Source organism: Chrysemys picta, chromosome 7 (assembly GCF_011386835.1).
Source record: "Chrysemys picta bellii isolate R12L10 chromosome 7, ASM1138683v2, whole genome shotgun sequence".
Lineage (NCBI taxonomy): Eukaryota > Metazoa > Chordata > Testudines > Emydidae > Chrysemys > Chrysemys picta.
In genome coordinates, this window is record NC_088797.1 from 660,009 (window position 1) to 679,147 (window position 19,139).

The 19,139-nt window shown below is 64.5% G+C and overlaps 1 protein-coding gene across 2 annotated transcripts in view; it reads left to right on the top strand.

The window, feature by feature from the left end:
- The window catches only part of CPNE9 (copine family member 9), a 41,979-nt gene that overhangs the window by 11,730 nt on the left and 11,110 nt on the right, over positions 1–19,139 (top strand). Inside the window, exons 4-13 of one of the 2 annotated variants that reach the window (XM_024109946.3) lie at positions 1,313–1,416; positions 4,581–4,620; positions 7,842–7,918; positions 10,188–10,251; positions 13,108–13,211; positions 13,335–13,439; positions 14,338–14,379; positions 16,230–16,305; positions 17,101–17,154; positions 19,000–19,061. In XM_024109946.3, the coding sequence (XP_023965714.1) occupies positions 1,313–1,416; positions 4,581–4,620; positions 7,842–7,918; positions 10,188–10,251; positions 13,108–13,211; positions 13,335–13,439; positions 14,338–14,379; positions 16,230–16,305; positions 17,101–17,154; positions 19,000–19,061 (728 nt within the window). The remainder of the gene's footprint in view (positions 1–1,312; positions 1,417–4,580; positions 4,621–7,841; positions 7,919–10,187; positions 10,252–13,107; positions 13,212–13,334; positions 13,440–14,337; positions 14,380–16,229; positions 16,306–17,100; positions 17,155–18,999; positions 19,062–19,139) is intronic. The other variant, XM_065552847.1, reaches the window with a different exon arrangement.

Below are 19,139 nucleotides of genomic sequence, written 5' to 3' on the forward strand. Positions count from 1 at the left end.
GCCCGGCCCCGAGCCCGGCGGCTCCCAGAGCCCAGCCCCGAGCCCGGCGGCTCCCAGAGCCCGGCCCCGTGCCCGGCGGCTCCCAGAGCCCGGCCCCGTGCCCGGCGGCTCCCAGAGCCCGGCCCCGTGCCCGGCGGCTCCCAGAGCCCGGCCCCGTTCCCAACAGCTCCCAGAGCCCAGCCCCGTGCCCGGCGGCTCCCAGAGCCCGGCCCCGTGCCCGGCGGCTCCCAGAGCCCGGCCCCGTGCCCAGCAGCTCCCAGAGCCCGGCCCCATGCCCGGCAGCTCCCAGATCCTGGCCCTGCACTCCCAGCGGCTCTGAGTCATTTTCAGAGAGGGTTCCTTGTCTAACTCCTTCATACCCATGGGCCTGGCTGCTCCTGGACCCAGCGGCAGGTTCGCTGGCGGCCGAGCAGGGCCCCTGACTCCCCGTTCACCTGGAGGGGGCTGCGTTGGCAGCAGAGCAATGACCAGCCTTCGGCCTGGCCCCTCTCCTCAGCACCACTGCCCGTCTCGCAGCCTCAGGCTAGGGCGAGTTCACAGCTTCGCTGCATGGCGTCTCCTGGGGCACTGCCAGCAGCGTGTCTGCTTCCCCTGCGTCACGCTGCGGCTGCCTGACTTCCCTGCTGGCGCTGGCCTGCTCCGCGCCAGCCCCATGCACCCTGCTGCTTCTGGGGCAGCACCAGGCTCCTGCCCTGGGCTCAGGTCCCGGCCCGGGGGGGGATGCTGCGTGGCCAGAAGCAAAGTCTGCTGCAGCTCCCTGAGCCGGGGCTGAGACCTGCAGGCCTGGGGATTTCCAGATCCGTCCCCTCGGCCCAGCAGAGATCAGCCGGAGCTGGGGCCGCGGGACGGGGCTGCCCAGGGACTGGAACAGATTCTTTCTGGGGGCTGCACCTGCTCCGCTAGCCAGTCTGAGCAGGGCCCAGCCATCGCTCCGGGCACCAGCTCCAGGAGCAACAGTGCAGCCCCTGGCCCAGCTGGGGGTTCCACAGCGCCCCCTTGCTGAGGGGCTGGGCCTGCCCCACTCTGAACCCTGGGGGGCTCCCGGCTGGGGCCGCCTAATCGCCTGCTCTGCTAAACTGGCCCATATGGCCTCCTGCTCCCGCGCTAATGATCTGGCTCTGCCGTTGGCCTTAATCCCAGGGAATCTGGATTACAGGCCAGGGAGGCAGCTGGAATTAAACAGGGGGCTCTGGGACACTTTCCCCTCCTCACATACGTGCTGGGACACAGGGGCCATGCCACGGCCATGTGGCCCCAGGTGGCCCCTCTGGGTTGGGTTGGGTGCTGTCCCCTCACCTCCTTCTCCCCTCAGTTTGGACGCACCGAAGTGATTGACAACACCCTGAACCCCGACTTCGTCCGCAAGTTCGTCCTTGATTATTTCTTTGAGGAGAAGCAGAACCTGCGCTTTGATGTGTGAGTGAAACCTGATCCCCTCCCCCACCAGATCCCTCTGCCCCCCTCCCTCAGCTCCCCCCCGCCCAGTTCCCCTCCCTGGTCTCTCCTCTGCTCCCCCCCCCGCCGATTCCTCTCCCCCACCCCGCCTTGGCTCTGCTCACCCCGCCCAGTTCCCCTCCCCCGTCCCTCCTCTGCTCCCCCCCCCCCGTTCCTCTCCCCCACCCCGCCTTGGCTCTGCTCACCCCGCCCAGTTCCCCTCCCCCGTCCCTCCTCTGCTCCCCCCCCCCACCGATTCCTCTCCCCCACCCCGCCTTGGCTCTGCTCACCCCGCCCAGTTCCCCTCCCCCGTCCCTCCTCTGCTCCCCCCCCCCCCCGTTCCTCTCCCCCACCCCGCCTTGGCTCTGCTCACCCCGCCCAGTTCCCCTCCCCCGTCCCTCCTCTGCTCCGCCCCCCCCGGTTCCTCTCCCCCACCCTGCCTTGGCTCTGCTCACCCCGCCCAGTTCCCCTCCCCCGTCCCTCCTCTGCTCCCCCCCCCCACCGATTCCTCTCCCCCACCCCGCCTTGGCTCTGCTCACCCCGCCCAGTTCCCCTCCCCCGTCCCTCCTCTGCTTCCCCCCCCCACCGATTCCTCTCCCCCACCCCGCCTTGGCTCTGCTCACCCCGCCCAGTTCCCCTCCCCCGTCCCTCCTCTGCTTCCCCCCCCCCCACCGATTCCTCTCCCCCACCCTGCCTTGGCTCTGCTCACCCCGCCCAGTTCTCCTCCCCCGTCCCTCCTCTGCTCCCCCCCCCCCGTTCCTCTCCCCCACCCTGCCTTGGCTCTGCTCACCCCGCCCAGTTCCCCTCCCCCGTCCCTCCTCTGCTCCCCCCCCCCGTTCCTCTCCCCCACCCCGCCTTGGCTCTGCTCCCCCCCTGCTTTCCCGCTTGGCCCTTAGTTGGAGACCAGGTTATTTGTGGCATGGCTGCCAGCTGGGCTAAAGTGGAGTCCTTCCTGGGAGAGCTGGAGGTGAGGGTGCAAAGCTCTGGGGCGGTGGCTGGGGTGGCTACGGGGGGGCTGTGGCGGCTGCAGGGTGGCGTAACGGAGCAACTGTGGGGTAGTGGGGCGGCTGTGGTGGCTGTGGGGTTAGTGTGGTGGCGGCTGCAGGGTGGCTGTGGGGTGGCTGTGGGGTGGTGGAGCGGCTGCAGGGCGGTTGTGGGGCGGCTGTGATGGCTGTGGGGTGGTGGAGCGGCTGCAGGGTGGCTGTGGGGCGGCTGTGGTGGCGGTGGGGCGGCTGCAGGTTGGCTGTGGGGTGGCGTGTTAGGGCGGCTGCAGGATGGTGTGACGGAGCGGCTGTGGGGTGGTGGAGCGGCTGTGGGGTGGCTGTGGGGCGGCTGTGGGGTGGTGGAGTGGCTGCGGGGCAGTTGTGGGGCGGCTGTGATGGCTGTGGGGTGGTGGAGTGGCTGCAGGGTGGCTGCGGGGTGGTGGGGCGGCTGTGATGTCTGTGGGGTGGCAGGGTGGCTGCAGGTTGGCTGTGGGGTGGCGTGTCAGGGCGGCTGCAGGGTGATGTGACGGTGCGGCTGTGGGGTGGTGGAGCGGCTGCAGGGTGGCTGTGGGGTGGCTGTGGGGTGGTGGAGCGGCTGCAGGATGGTGTGACGGAGCGGCTGTGGGGTGGTGGAGCGGCTGTGGGGCGGCTGTGGGGTGGTGGAGCGGCTGCAGGGTGATGTGACGGGGCGGCTGTGGGGTGGTGGAGCGGCTGCAGGATGGTGTGACGGAGCGGCTGTGGGGTGGTGGAGCGGCTGTGGGGTGGCTGTGGGGTGGTGGAGCGGCTGCAGGATGGTGTGACGGAGCGTCTGTGGGGTGGTGGAGCGGCTGCAGGGTGATGTGACGGGGCGGCTGTGGGGTGGTGGAGCGGCTGCAGGGTGATGTGACGGAGCGGCTGTGGGGTGGTGGAGCGGCTGCAGGATGGTGTGACGGAGCGGCTGTGGGGTGGTGGAGTGGCTGTGGGGTGGCTGTGGGGTGGCTGTGGGGTGGTGGAGCGGCTGCAGGGTGATGTGACGGGGCGGCTGTGGGGTGGTGGAGCGGCTGCAGGGTGATGTGACGGAGCGGCTGTGGGGTGGTGGAGCGGCTGTGGGGTGGCTGTGGGGTGGCTGTGGGGTGGTGGAGCGGCTGCAGGATGGTGTGACGGAGCGTCTGTGGGGTGGTGGAGCGGCTGCAGGATGGTGTGACGGAGCGGCTGTGGGGTGGTGGAGCGGCTGCAGGATGGTGTGACGGAGCGGCTGTGGGGTGGTGGAGCGGCTGTGGGGCGGCTGTGGGGTGGTGGAGCGGCTGCAGGGTGATGTGACGGGGCGGCTGTGGGGTGGTGGAGCGGCTGCAGGGTGATGTGACGGGGCGGCTGTGGGGTGGTGGAGCGGCTGCAGGGTGATGTGACGGAGCGGCTGTGGGGTGGTGGAGCGGCTGTGGGGTGGCTGTGGGGTGGCTGTGGGGTGGTGGAGCGGCTGCAGGATGGTGTGACGGAGCGGCTGTGGGGTGGTGGAGTGGCTGTGGGGTGGCTGTGGGGTGGTGGAGCGGCTGCAGGGTGATGTGACGGGGCGGCTGTGGGGTGGTGGAGCGGCTGCAGCAAGGCTGGACGATGACAAGGCTCCTCATGGTGCTCCCAGGGTTCCTGACTCTGCCGTAGGCAGAAACAGAAGCTCTTCCGGCCAGCGTGTAACATGGGCCCAGCCTGAAGTCGTCGTGACCCGGGAACGCAGGGCAGGAGCCCAGTGGTGCGACAACACCCAGCAGCGCCCGGGGTGGGCGAGAACATGAGACGTGGGGGCTGGAGAACAGCTGTGCCTGGTGCCAGGGGCACGTCTGGGCCTGTCTCTGTCTGTGCAGGGCCCAGCTCCCAGTGGCCTGAGGACACAGCGGGCGCCGGTGCTTCGAAGCGGTGCCCCCCCAGTCGCTGAGCGACGCAGCCCCAGCTGTGTGTCCGCATCAGTGCCCCACAACAAGGGGTCCAGGAGCCCCAGGCCTCTCCGGGCAGTGCTGGGCGTCAGGGCGGCCACCGGGCGCCAGCCTCCATCACCTGCTGGTGCTCAGTACCCTGCATGTGGGACCCCGTAGCCCCCGTCTCGTCCCAGCGCTGCCCCGGATAGAGCTTGTTCCTGGGGGGGGTCCTGCGCCCATTGCAAGGCGCTCACGGCTCTCCTCTCTTCCCCACAAGCTACAATGTGGATTCCAAGAGCTGCAACATCTCTAAACACGTGAGTGTGGACCTGGACCCGCCCCCGGCTCTCCCCCCCTTGGACTGAGCCCCCCCCAGACTCAGGCCCCTGCTCTGCCCCCCCCCAGCCTTCGTCTCTGCCCCCCCAGACTCAGCCCCCCCCGCTCAGCACCCCGCTCTGCCCCCCTCCGGACCCAACCTCCGGCTCAGCCCCCCCTGCTCAGCACCCCGCTTGGCCCCCCCTGGACTCAGCCCCCCTGCTTTGCTCCCCCCTCCCCACTCAGCCCCCCACTCTGCCTCCCTCCGGACCCAACCTCCGGCTCAGCCCCCCCCCGCTCAGCCCCCCGCTCTGCTCCCGCCCCGCTCAGCCCCCCCACTCTGCCTCCCCTGTGCTCAGCCCTCCCCTGTCACCATGTGTCTTGCGGGTCCCTAGTCTCAGCCGTGTTGCTGGACCAGTGAGACGCTGCGGCTCTGTGGCCTGGGGGGGGGGGTGTTCAGGGTCTCCCCAGCTGTGGTGCAGAGGCAGCTCGGCCCTGTCTGTAGGGGGCACAGACTGAGCCCCGTTGCTGGGGCACCTCGCAGCCCCACTGCACAGATGGGAATTGCGGCCTGGCGAGGCAGGGACTGGCCAGAGGCCGCCCAGGGGCTGAGCCGGTTCCCAGGCAGGGCCCCAGGCGTGGGCCTGGCCCAGCGGGAGCAGCTAGCCATCTGGTCCTGGCAGGAGAGCGCAGTGTAGGCGCCGAATGCCCAAGGAGCTGCACTGCGTGTCTGGCACAGAGAACACGGGCCTGGCCCTGGCCGCTGCTTGGCGCCGCTCACCCAGGCTCTGACCCCGGCTCTCTGGCATCCCCTCCCTGCTGCTCTCCGGAGCCTGCCCCCAGGGTGCCTGGCTGGATCCGGTGCTGCCAGTGACCCAGAGCGATGGGGCAACCCGCTACCTGCTGCTGGCCCTCAGAGGGGTGGCAGCCCGGGCTCCATCATCACCCTAGTCTAACCTGCTCTCTCTCTCTGCTGCCCACCCTGGGACCACAGAAGGTACGTGCCTCTCCTGCTCACAGTGGCAAATGGGCAAAGCACAGCCGGAGCGAGGGGTGGGCTGGGGGAGTCCCAGGTGGGCAGGGGCCGTTTGTCACCAGGGACTGAACCCTGCCTATGCTGGTTACCCCTGCAGGGAGTGCCCCCCCTCCCAGCCGGGAGGGCCTGGGGGCCCTGGACAGGACTCCCGGCGCAGGGAAGCAGTTGGCGCCGTTGCAGCGCAGAGCCGTGGTACCTGTGCCTCCCGCCATGGGGGGCCTCTCTTCTCCTGGGCGGCCGGGGGAACATCCCTCCCCACATCCTGTCCTGGGCCTGGCCGGTGCTCCTGCAGCTCCGGAACACAAAGGGCTGGTGGAGGTTGCCAACCAAGACATGAGCCATCCCTCCCCATCGGGGTGCCCCACAGCTCCTGCTCCCCACTGCAGCACTGGCCTCATTTCAGCAGCAAGCTCTGGCTGGCAGGGGGCAGGCAAGAATCCAGAACATCAGCACAGCCGTGCTGGGTCAGAGCAATGGTCCGTCAGCCCGTGTCCTGGCTCTGGCAGGCCAGGTGCAGCAGGGAACCAGGGCAGGGATCCAGGGATCCAGCCCGTCGCCCACTCCCAGCTGCTGGCCGTCGGAAGCTTAGGGACCCCCAGCGCACGGGGTCCCCTCCCGGCCCATCCTGGCTAACAGCCATTGATGGACCCAACCTGCAGGAACTGAGCTAGGTCGGGTCTGACCCCAGTTACACTTTTGGCCTTCCCGTCCCCTGGCAACGAAACTGGCATCCTCCGCAGACTGACTGCGCTGCGTGGAGAAGCACGGCCTGGGGTTTGTTTAACCTGCTGCCTAGAATTGCATTGGGTGACACCAAGTTCATGCATTATGAGAAGGAGTAAATAACACTTCACTATTCACTTTCTCCACCCAGTTATGATTTTATAGACCTCTATCATATCCCCCCTTAGTCGCCTCTTTTCCAAGCTGAAAAGTCCCAGTTTTATTAATCTCTCCTCAGACGGAAGCCGTTCCATATCCCTAATCATGTCTGTTGCCCTTCTCTGAACCTTTTCCAATTCCAATCTAGCTTTTTTGAGATGAGGTGACCACATCTGCACGCAGTATTCCAGATGTGGGCGTCCCATGGATTTATATAGCGGCAACATGATATTTTTTGTCTTATTATCTATCCCTTTCCTAATGATTCCCAACATTCTGTTCGCCTTTTTGACGCCGCTGCACAGTGAGTGGATGTTTTCAGAGAACTCGCCACGAACCCGAGAGCTCTCTCGAGGGGTCACAGCTCACTCAGACCCCATCATTTTGTAGGTACACCTGAGAGGCGCATAATGGAGGCTGAGGGAGGCTAAGCCTCCCCAAACCTCGTGCTGCCGGGGAGGGGGGGACCAGTGACGGATTACTGCATGGGCCACAGGGCCTGTGCCAAGGAGCACCGGCCAATTTGGGGCCCTGAGAAAAATCTCCCCCGCCATGGGCTTTTTTAGTCTTGGAGCCGCAGCGGGGGGTGGTTGGGGGGAGGGGGAGGAGGAGTGAGCGGGGGGAGGTTGGGGGGAGCTGGAGGAGCAAGCGGGGGGGTTGGGGGAGGGGGAGGAGTGAGCGGGGGGGGCTGTGGGTGGAACAGGGCGGAGCCCATGGAGGAAGGGGTGCAGCCATGGGTGGGGTGGCAGCCCTGACCGAGCTCTCAACTCCCACCCCAGCCGGAGCCATAGGAGGAGGGTCCGAGCTCTCAGCCCCCCTGCCCTGGCTGGGACTAGCGGTGCAGGGGGGCTGAGAGCAGCAAGCGGGGGCGAGGCCTCAAATGGAAGAGGTGGAGTAGGGGGCTAGCCACCCCAAGGGGACGCTTCGCCCACTGCCCACGTATGTAGTGTCAGGATTATGTTTCCAGTGTGCTTTACTTTGCATATGTCAACACTGAATTTCATCTGCTAGTTCGTTGCCCTGTCACCCCGTTTTGGGAGGTCCCTTGGTGGCTCTTTGCAGGCTACTTTGGACTTAACTATCCTAGTAATTTAGTGTCATCTGCAAACTTTGACACCACCTGGGTGGGGTGTGCTCTGAGCCGCCCAGCTCTGGGGGCACCCCAGGGTGGGACTTGGGGCTTCCGAGCTGTCCTGCCCTGGGGGCGCCCTGGGGTGGGGGTTGGGGACACGCCATGGTCTGCCCTCCCCACCTGCGGGCGAGACCAGTGATCTGTGTGCCCTAACTAGCGAATCTTGTTGGCAGGACTTTCTGGGCCAGGCGTTCGTGGCCCTGGGCGAAGTGATCGGATCCCAGCGGAGCCGCTTGGAGAGACCCCTCACGTGAGCCTCCCTTCGCCTGCTCCTGGGGGCTCTGTGCAGGGGGGAGGGCTGGGGCAGGACTCCTATAACCCTGCATACTGCCCCCAACCAGCCAGTTCCTACCCCCCCACATACTGCCCCCCAGCCAGCCAGTCCCTACCCCCCCACATACTGCCCCCCAGCCAACCAGTCCTTGCCCCCCCATAATGCCCCCAACCAGCCAGTCCCTACCCCCACACATACTGTCCCCCAGCCAGCCAGTCCCTACCCCCCGCATACAGCCCCCCAGCCAACCAGTCCTTGCCCCCCCATAATGCCCCCAACCAGCCAGTCCCTACCCCCAAACATACTGCCCCCCAGCCAGCCAGTCCCTACCCCCCCACATACTGCCCCCTAGCTAGCCAGTCCCTGCCCCCCCACATACTGCCCCCCAGCCAACCAGTCCTTGCCCCCCCATAATGCCCCCAACCAGCCAGTCCCTACCCCCACACATACTGTCCCCCAGCCAGCCAGTCCCTACCCCCCACATACAGCCCCCCAGCCAACCAGTCCTTGCCCCCCCATAATGCCCCCAACCAGCCAGTCCCTACCCCCAAACATACTGTCCCCCAGCCAGCCAGTCCCTGCCCCCCCACATACTGCCCCCCAGCCAGCCAGCCCGCCCCTGCCCTGGAGCTAGGTCAGAGCCAGCGCCCCCCAGAGGGGAAAGGCCCCGTGTCCCAGGCCCATGCCACAGTGCACATGGGGAGCTGGCTGGGCAGGCCTGTCGCGGTACCTGGAGCAGCAGGGCCAGCCGCACTCAGACACAGGCCCAGGAAGAGAGTGAGACGACTTCAGGGTGTAGCTGGGGGAGGCTGTGCTGAGGCGGGGACCCCCAACAACATCCCGCAGCCCCAGGGACCATCCTGCCCTGCCCCCAGGGCTCCTGGCCCTGCCCGCTGGCAGAAAGGCGGCTTGGAGGGGCCAGCGAGTCCCCATGGGCTTGGTCCCCTGTGGGGCGCGGATCCCCGAGGGAAGGGGGCCCGCGGCCGGCAGGGCACGTGCTCTCCCTCCTGAGGGCAGTGGGGATGTGCCAAGCAAACCCCCCTGAAATCTGCAGGGCCTGCTTCGTGCAGCACAGGGGGCTGGGAGCCCGGGAGCCTCGTCTGACCTGCCGCCCCCGTGGTGGGCGTCTCAGGCTCAGGCCCTGCTGCCGGCCACACTCCAGCTCCCTCAGGGACAGTGCGGCAGGGACGTGCCCAGCACAGGGGGCCAGGGAGACACCAGAGCTCCCTGCCACCCACCACACCTGTCACTGTATCTGCTCCCCCCAGCCCAGGGCGCTGCCCTGCCCCCCCCAGTCTCCCTGCTGGGAGCCACCCCACAGCCAGCGCCCTGCCCCACCCCCACAGCACCCCCTGCTGGGAGCCCCCCCACAGCCAGCGCCCTGCCCCACCCCCACAGCGCCCCCTGTTGGGAGCTCCCCCCACAGCCAGCGTCCTGCCCCGCCCCCACAGCACCCCCTGCTGGGAGCCCCCCCACAGCCAGCGCCCTGCCCCACCCCCACAGCACCCCCTGCTGGGAGCCCCCCCACAACCAGCGCCCTGCCCCACCCCCACAGCGCCCCCTGCTGGGAGCTCCCCCCACAGCCAGCACCCTGCCCTGCCCCCACAGCACCCCCTGCTGGGAGCTCCCCCCACAGCCAGCGCCCTGCCCCGCCCCCACAGCACCCCCTGCTGGGAGCCCCCCCACAGCCAGTGCTCTGTCCCACCCCCACAGCGCCCCCTGCTGGGAGCCCCCCCACAGCCAGCGCCCTGCCCTGCCCCCACAGCACCCCCTGCTGGGAGCCCCCCCACAGCCAGCGCCCTGCCCCGCCCCCACAGCACCCCCTGCTGGGAGCCCCCCCACAGCCAGCGCCCTGCCCCACCCCCACAGCACCCCCTGCTGGGAGCCCCCCCACAACCAGCGCCCTGCCCCACCCCCACAGCGCCCCCTGCTGGGAGCTCCCCCCACAGCCAGCGCCCTGCCCCACCCCCACAGCGCCCCCTGCTGGGAGCTCCCCCCACAGCCAGCGCCCTGCCCTGCCCCCACAGCGCCCCCTGCTGGGAGCTCCCCCCACAGCGCCCCCTGCTGGGCAAGTGCTCTGCTCTGGTCATTGGCTTTGGCCCTTCAGGGGGCTGAAATGCTGATTTCACAATGGGGCAGACAGGACCCGGGGGTGGGGGGGGAGCAGCCAAACCCGCTGCAGCCGCACCCCTGTCCTGCCTGCCGTCCGCTCCTGCCAGCACTAACGGGATGTTTCTTGTCCCAGGGGGGTCCCAGGGAAGAAGTGTGGGACCATCCTGCTGTCAGCTGAGGAGCTCAGCAACTGCCGGGTGAGTGCATCTCACGGGCCCGGGCGTGCTGCCTCCGCTCGGGGCTGGCTGCAGGACCCACGGGACGCTGGGGGGGCCGATGGTAGCAGGGGAGGGCTGAGGCATGTGTACGTGGGGGGCTGTGTTGGGGGGCCGAAGGGGTGTGCGTGTGGAGAAGGCATAGGTCTGGGCAGGGCGCCACTCTCCCCATGTCAGTGGGGTGGCCCAGGTCGGGCAGGGCCTGCCCTACAGGCTCTGAACACGCCATCTGCCTGGGGCCTGCACTGGCCCTGGCTCCCTGCCCCAGTGCCCAGTTAGTCGTGTGGGCAGCAGGGGGCTGAGGGCAGGATGGGGGGCACGGGTAAAGTTGGGGGTGCAGGATGGGGTAGCAGGGGGCTGATGGCAGGATGGGGGGCACTGGTAGAGTTGGGGGGCAGGATGGAGTAGCAAGGGGCTGATGGCAGGATGGGGGTGTCACGGAGTCCCCGGGCGATGCTGGAGCTGCTCCCTACGAAGCCGGGCAGGGCTCTGGTGAAGTCTCTCTCGGAGCAGACTGTCCCCAGGGCAAGAAGCTCTCACGGCTTCACTTTCCTGGGTCTGACCTTGGAGCATTCAGCATCTTCTGCCCCACCGTGCGCTTCCCACAGCGAGTCCACCCAGGCAGGGTCCTGAGGAAGCCAGAGGGTCCTGCCCCCCCAACTCCGCAGTCAGACGTGACTCTCAGCCAGTGTAAAACAGAGGTTTATTAGATGACAGGAACATGGTCTAAAACAGAGCTTGTAGGTACAGCAAACAGGACCCCTCAGCCAGGTCCATTTTGGGGGCAGTGAGCCAGACACCCACATCTGTACTCACTCCACGTCCCCAGCCAGCCCCAAACTGACTCACCCTCCAGCCCCTCGACCTCTGGGCTTTGTTCCTTTCCCGGGCCAGGAGGTTACCTGATTCCTTTGTTCTCCCACACCTTTAGCATCCCCTTGCAGGGGGGAAGGGCCCGGCCTTTAGTTGCCAGGAGACAGAGTGTCGGCCCTTTGCTCTGCAACAATTACACCCCCTTATCCCACCACCTAGAGGCTTAAGAAATGCATAGGGGAAACTGAGGCACTCCTACAGTATTCAGAGGAAACAAGAACAGTCCCACTTCATCACAGGGGGGCACTGGTAGAGTTGGGCAGGATGGGGTAGCAGGGGGCTGATGGCAGGATGGGGGTGTGACGGGTTGGATCACAGAAACCCCCTTGGGAGCTGCCACCCGATGTGCAAAGACTACCCCTGCTTCTGTTTTCCCTGCCAGCTCAGGACTCCAGCACCCTGTCTTGCTGAGCCAGACACTCCTGTCTGGCTCTAACACAGACCCCAGGGTCTGAATCACTTGTCCCAAAGCTGCAGGTTTACCTGAAAACAGCTCACAGACGTGTGCTTGTCTTTAGCACTCAGATGCCCAACTCCCAATGGGGTCTAAACCCAGATAAATCCGTTTTACCCTGTATAAAGCTTATGCAGGGCAAACTCATCAATTGTTCGCCCTCTATAACACTGATAGAGAGATATGCACAGTTGTTTGCTCCCCCAGGTATTAATACATACTCTGAGTAAATTACTAAATAAAAAGTGATTGTATTAAATACAGACAGTAGGATTTAAGTGGTTCCAAGTAGTAACAGACAGAACAAAGTAAGTCACCAAGCAAAATAAAATAAAATGCGCGTATCTATGCCTAATCAAACTGAATACAGATAATCTCACCCTCAGAGATGCTTCAGTAAGTTTTTCCTCAGACTGGACACCTTCCAGGCCTGGGCACAATTCTTTCCCCTGGTACAGCTCTTGTTACAGCTCAGGTGATAGCTAGGGGATTCTTCATGATGGCTCCTCTCTCTCCTTTGTTCTCTTCCCCCCTTTATATATCTTTTGCATAAGGCGGGAACCCTTTGTCCCTCTGAGTTTCCACACACACACACCCCCCCACACTGGAAAAGCAGCAGGTTAAAGATGGATTCCAGTTCAGGTGACATGATCACATGTCACTGCAAGACTTCATTACTCACTTGCCAGCACTCTAATAAATTTGTTAGTCTCTAAGGTGCCACAAGTACTCCTGTTCTTTCTACATACAGGAAGACTCACAGGTAAATACAGCCATCTGCAGACAATGGTAGTCATCAAGATTCCAAACCATCCTTAATGGCCCACACTTTACATAATTACAGTAGGCCCTCAGAGTTATGTTTTATATTTCTAGTTTTAGATACAAGAGTGGTACATTTCTACAAATAGGATGATCACACTCAGTAGATTATGAGCTTTGTAATGATACCTTGCAAGAGACCTTTTGCATGAAGCATATCCCAGTTACATTATATTCACTTATATTTTTATAAAACCATATAGACTGCACAACGTCACAGGGGGGCACTGGTAGAGTTGTGGAGCAGGATGGGGTAGCAGGGGGCTGATGGCAGGACGGGGGCACTGATAGAGTTGGGGGCAGGATGGGGTAATGGGGGACTGATGGCAGGATCGGGGGCACTGGTAGAGTTGTGGGGCAGGATGGGGTAGCAGGGGGCTGATGGCAGGACGGGGGCACTGATAGAGTTGGGGGCAGGATGGGGTAATGGGGGACTGATGGCAGGATGGGGGGCACTGGTAGAGTTGTGGGGCAGGATGGGGTAGCAGGGGGCTGATGGCAGGATGGGATAGCAGGGAGCTTATGGCAGGATGGGGGGCACTGGTAGAGTTGGGGGGCAGGATGGGGTACCAGGGGGCTTGGCTACCATGGTGCAGGCCCCTCCTGCCTGCATCAGCAGCTGCCCCTCACCATCCACCCTGTGCCTGGATCCTGACCCGCCCCACCCTGATGGAGTCCGTTTCTTTCAGGACATTGTCACCATGCAGCTCTGCGCCAACAAGCTGGACAAGAAGGACTTCTTCGGGAAATCCGACCCCTTCCTCGTCTTCTACCGCAGCAACGAGGACGGCACGTACGTGTGGGGCCGTGCGACGCCCCACCCTGCATGGGGCAGGCGCCCAGCGAGGAGCAGCTGGGGTGGGTTCCTACCTGCTAGTGCCTGCCCTCAGCCCCACTTCTCTGGTGCCTCCTCCAGGTTCACGATTTGCCACAAGACAGAAGTAGTGAAAAACACACTCAACCCGGTGTGGCAGCCATTCTCCATCCCCGTGCGAGCCTTGTGCAACGGGGACTACGACAGGTCAGGAGCCAGACACGTGTCCATCCTGTCCTGCCACCGGGGGCTGAACGCACAGAGCCAGAACGCGGGCAGATCCCAGACACACAAACTCCGGGGCCCAGCAGAGCCCTGGGGGAGGGGCAGCTCTCTAGGCCAGTCCTGGGGGGGGGGAAGGAGGGGCTTGGACTGGGGGAGGAGGAGGGGATGGTGGAGCAGGGCCCTGGGGGCGGGGATGGGGGAGTTGGGAAGGGGTTGGCCGAGCGGGGCTCTGGGAGCAGGGGAGGGGATGGGGGAGCGGGGCCAGGGATGGAGGAACAGGGCCCCGGTGGAGGAGTGGGGGAGGGATGGGGGAGTGGGGACCCATGGACGGGGATGGGGGAGCAGGGCCCCAGCAGGGATGTGGGCGCAGGGATGGGGGAGTGGGGCCCTGGGGGTGAGGTCAGGGGAGCGGATCCCTGGCAGGGGAGGGGATGGGAGCAGGGGAGCAGGGCCCCAGCAGGGGAGTGGGGGAAGTGATGGGGGAGTGTGGGTGGGGATGGGGGAGTGGGGAAACAGAGCCCCAGTGGACTAGTGGGGGATGGGGGAGTGGGAGCCCTGGGGGCGGGGATGGGGAACAGGGCCCCAGCAGAGGAGTGGGGGGCCCGGGGGTGGAGATCGGGGAGTGGGGGCAGGGATGGGGGAGCAGGGCCCCAGCAGAGGAGTGGGGGAAGGGATGGGGGACTGGGGGACCAGGGCCCCGGCGGAGGAGTGGGGGAGGGATGGGGGAGCGGGGGCCTGGGGGTGGGGACAGGGGAGGGGGAGCAGGGCCCCAGTGGGGGCCCGGGGGCGGGGAGGTTGAAGCATGGGGTGCCAGGCCCCGCAGGGCTCTCCAGGCCCATCCTGGGTGCTCTCTAACCTGCTGCCTGCATTTGTATTTCAGGACGGTGAAGATAGACGTGTACGACTGGGACCGGGATGGAAGGTGGGACCAGGCCGTGAGGAGCCCAGGGGCAGGCGGGGGCACGTCCCCAGTGCCTTCCCCCCCCCCCCCCCCCCCCCGGTCCAGCTACTGTCTGGCCTTAGGCCTGATCCTTGGTCTGCCCTGGCCATAACTCCCTCCCCCTTGCTCTCCCTGGGCTCACCCTGGGCTGCTGCCTGTGCGCATGATCTCCTGGCCACCCCGCAGCCAGTGGGTCTCCTCAGCCGGCCTCCAAGCTCTGGGGCCCAGGGAGCCAGTCCCTGAGTCTGTCCAGAGCGAGCGGGAGCAGCCCTTGGCCTGGCTGGGTTCCTGCCCCTACCCGCTGGGCCCCACCTCGCCGCCCTGCTGGGGCTGCCTGCTGGAAGGCTCCTGTGTCTGGGCACCAGGGCTGCCCCTTCTCTCATCCTCCAGCCACCCCGTTTCTGCCCTGCCTGTGAGGCAAGGGCTAGTGGGCACTGGGCTGGGAGCCAGGACTCCTGAGTTCTCTCCCCGGCCCTGGGAGCGGAGTGGGGGCCGGTGGGTTAGAGCAGGGGGGCTGGGAGCCAGGACTCCTGGGTTCTCTCCCCCGGCGCTGGGAGGGGAGTGGGGGCTGGTGGGTTGGATCAGGGGGGCTGGGAGCCAGGACTCCTGGGTTCTCTCCCCCGGCTCTGGGAGGGAGTGGGGGCTGGTGGGTTAGAGCAGGGGGGCTGGGAGCCAGGACTCCTGGGTTCTCTCCCCCGGCTCTGGGAGGGGAGTGGGGGCCGGTGGGTTAGAGCAGGGGGGCTGGGAGCCAGGACTCCTGGGTTCTCTCCCCCGGCTCTGGGAGGGGGAGTGGGGGCTGGTGGGTTAGAGCAGGGGGGCTGGGAGCCAGGACTCCTGGGTTCTCTCCCCGGCGCTGGGAGCGGAGTGGGGTCTAGTGGGTTGGATCAGGGGGGCTGGGAGCCAGGACTCCTGGGTTCTCTCCCCGGCCCTGGGAGCGGAGTGGGGTCTAGTGGGTTGGATCAGGGGGGCTGGGAGCCAGGACTCCTGGGTTCTCTCCCCGGCCCTGGGAGCGGAGTGGGGTCTAGTGGGTTGGATCAGGGGGCTGGGAGCCAGGACTCCTGGGTTCTCTCCCTGTGTAACGGTGACAGACCCCGTGAGCTAAAGGCATGAGCCTCTACTGGATGAGCTAAAAGCTACACAGCCCTTAGCTAAGTGATCTCAGTGCCACTAGATGGGACAGCACCACGCCCAGCAGGGCTCTCCCTGGCTCTGGGAGGGGAGTGAGGTCTAGTGGTTAGAGCACGGGGGGCTGGGAGCCAGGACTCCTGGGTTCTGTCCCCAGCTCTGGGAGGGGAGCGGGGACTGGTGCATTAGAGCAGCGGGGGCTGGGAGCCAGGACTCCTGGATTCTCTCCCCAGCTCTGGGAGGGGAGTGGGGTTGAGAGGTCAGAGTAGGGGGCTGGGAGCCAGGACTCCTGGGTTCTCTCCCTGGTTCTGGGAGGGGAGTGAGGTCTAGTGGTTAGAGCAGGGGGGGGCTGGGAGCCAGGACTCCTGGGTTCTGTCCCCAGCTCTGGGAGGAGAGCGGGGGCTGGTGGATTAGAGCAGGGGGGGCTGGGAGCCAGGACTCCTGGGTTCTGTCCCCAGCTCTGGAAGGGGAGTGGGGTTGAGAGGTCAGAGTAGGGGGCTGGGAGCCAGGACTCCTGGGTTCTCTCCCCAGCTCTAGGAGGAGAGTGGGGTTGAGAGGTCAGAGTAGGGGGCTGTCTCCCAGGCTGTGCCCATGGTGTGCCAGGTTATAGTGGGCGAGGCCCCCTGTGCCCTCTCCCCCCATGACAGGCTGAGTGAGTATCCGTGCTGCCCACTAACACCTGCCTTGTGCTCGTTCTCTGCACACAGCCACGATTTCATCGGGGAGTTTGCCACGAGCTACCGGGAGCTTTCCCGCGCTCAGAGCCAGTTCACAGTCTATGAGGTGAGGCCTGCTGCTGCCCAGCTCTCCTGGTTCCCCCCACACCCGTCTCAGCCCCGCTGGGGTTGGGGGCCTGGGCCAGCTCGGGGGCCTGGAGGAGTTCTCCCAGTGGGCAGCTCTGGGCTGGTAGGCGTTTGCCCGGACTGGCGGCTCTCGTGGGGGCCTCACTCACGTGGCGTTTGCTGCAGGGGTTAGAATCCAGGCGAGATTCTGGGCTTGGGAATTTAACTGGCAGCAAAGAGGGGCTGTCTGGAATGGCTGGGGTAGATGACAGCCCAGGGGGGCCATCAGGAACGGCCAGCAGGGCTGGCGGTACAGGGCAGCTGGTAGTATGGGGGGGTGTCTCAAGAACAGCCTGGGGGGCTGGCAGCAAAGGGGGGCTGTCAGGAATGGCCACGGGGCTGTCGGCCCGGGGGGGGCTGTCAGGAATGGCTGGAGGGATTGCAGCCTGGGGGGGGGGGCTGGTAACCCGGGGGGGTGGTTCTCAGGAACGGCGGGGGGGGGGCTGGCGGCCTGGGGGCGCTGTCAGGAACAGCCAGGGGTGACGATATGGGGGTGCTGTCAGGAGCAGCTGCGGGGGCTGGCAGCATGGTCGGGGGCTGACAGTAACTGCCAGTGGGGCTGGCAGCACGGAGGGGCTGGTTCGCCGGGGCGGGGCTGTCAGGAACACCTGGGGGCTGGCTGCTGGGGGGGCTGTCAGGAACACCTGGGGGGCTGGCAGCTGGGGGGGCTGTCAGGAACACCTGGGGTGTGTGTGCTGATGTTGGGGTCTCTGAACTATTCCTCTGCTTCCATCAGGTGTTAAATCCAAAGAAGAAATGCAAGAAGAAGAAATACATCAACTCTGGAACGGTGAGTGAAACCTGCCGGAGCCCCTGAGGGAATGCACGCCCCCGCCAGGCCAGGCAGTGCCCCCGACTCCCTCTTTGCCCCTTGCCCACTGCATGCTGCCCCTGCCCCCTTGGTGACGCACCTCACGGCTCCCTCCCTTCAGCTCCGACGACCCCTGCGCCTGCCCTGCAGCCTCTGTCTGTCCTGGGGGGGACAGGAGAGGGGTGTCTCCAGCTCTGTCTCCCTGCAGAGTGGGGGAGGGTTTCTTTGGGAGACAGGGGGTATTTGGGGGGTCTCTATGTGGAGGGGCAGAGGTCTGTTGGGGGGTCTGTCCGGGGGGTGGTCTCTGACATTCTGTTTCCAGTAACTGTCTCTAGATGTCTCTCTGGGGGTCTGTCTCTGGGGAGAGTGGGGCTCTGTCTCTGGGGGCTGTCTGTAGGGGGGGGCCTATCTCAGGGGGCTGTTTTGGGGGCTGTCTGTGGGGAGGGGGGCCTGTCTCGGGGTGTGTGACAATGCGGTTCTGGCGGAACCCAACTGAGAGTGCCAACTCAGGACAAATTGCTCAAATAGGGCAGTTACAGCCCAAGGCTGGGGTTTTTCCACCTCTAAGGCAAACCAAACCAGCCAGACTAGGAGGACTTCGGTCTCACCCCACTGGCTAACTGCAAGTCTCACAAGCAATCTCCTTAGACACTCCAGTTTCCCAGTATTACCACCAGTGCCACTCGTTATGGGGACAAATGGTTATGAAAACCAATACCCCAGTAAAAGAAAAAGGTTCTCCTGATCCCAAAGGACCAAGCCCCAGACCCAGGTCAATATACAAATCAGATCTTACCCACAAATCACGCTGTTGCCAATCCTTTAGAATCTAAAATCTAAAGGTTTATTCATAAAAGGAAAAAGATAGAGATGAGAATTAGAATTGGTTAAATGGAATCAATTACATACAGTAATGGCAAAGTTCTTGGTTCAGGCTTGCAGCAGCGATGGAATAAACTGCAGGTTCAAATCAAGTCTCTGGAATACATCCCCCGCTGGGATGGGTCCTCAGTCCTTTGTTCAAAGCTTCAGCTTGTAGCAGAGTTCTTCCAGTGGTATGAAGCAGGATTGAAGACAAGATGGAGATGAGGCATCAGCCTTATATAGTCTTTTCCAGGTGTAAGAACACCTCTTTGTTCTTACTGTGGAAAATTACAGGAAAATGGAGTCTGGAGTCACATGGGCAAGTTCCTGCATACTTTGTTGAGTCTCAAGGCATATTTGCCTTCTCTCAGTGGGTCCATTGTATAGCTGATGGTCCTTAATGGGCCATCAAGCAGGCTAGGCAGAGCTAACACCAGTTTGTCTGGGATGTCACCCAGAAGCATAGCATAAGTTTGAAATACAGACAGTATAGAGCCAATATTCATAACTTCAACTACAAAAGTGATACACATACATAGACAGCATAATCATAATCAGTAAACCATAACCTTGTCTTAGACACCCCATTTGACCCCCTTTATACAAGATTTGCGTGCCACTACAGGACCTTGGTTGCAACAATGATCTATATGGTCCCAGATTATATCAATAACGTCACAGGGGGCTGTCTCAGGGGGCTGTCTGTGGGGAGGGGGGCCCTGTCTCGGGGGGCTGTCTGTGGGGGGCTGTTTCGGGGAGCTGTCTGTAGGGAGGGGGGCCTAACTCAGGGGGCTGTCTCGGGGGGCTGTCTTGGGGGGGCTGTTTTGGGGGGCTGTCTGTAGGGAGGGGGATCTATCTCAGGGGGCTGTCTCAAGGGTCTGTCTCGGGGGTCTGTCAGTGGGGAGGGGGGCCTGTCTCGGGGGGCTGTCTTGGCGGGCTCTGACGTTCTGTCTCCGGCAGGTGACCCTTCTCTCCTTCGCCGTGGAGTCCGAGTTCACCTTTGTGGATTACATCCGAGGCGGGTGAGCGGGTGCCAGGGACCCCCGCTGCACCCCCCCCCAGGCAGTTCTGTTCAAACCCCTGCACTCCTCAGCCTCCTT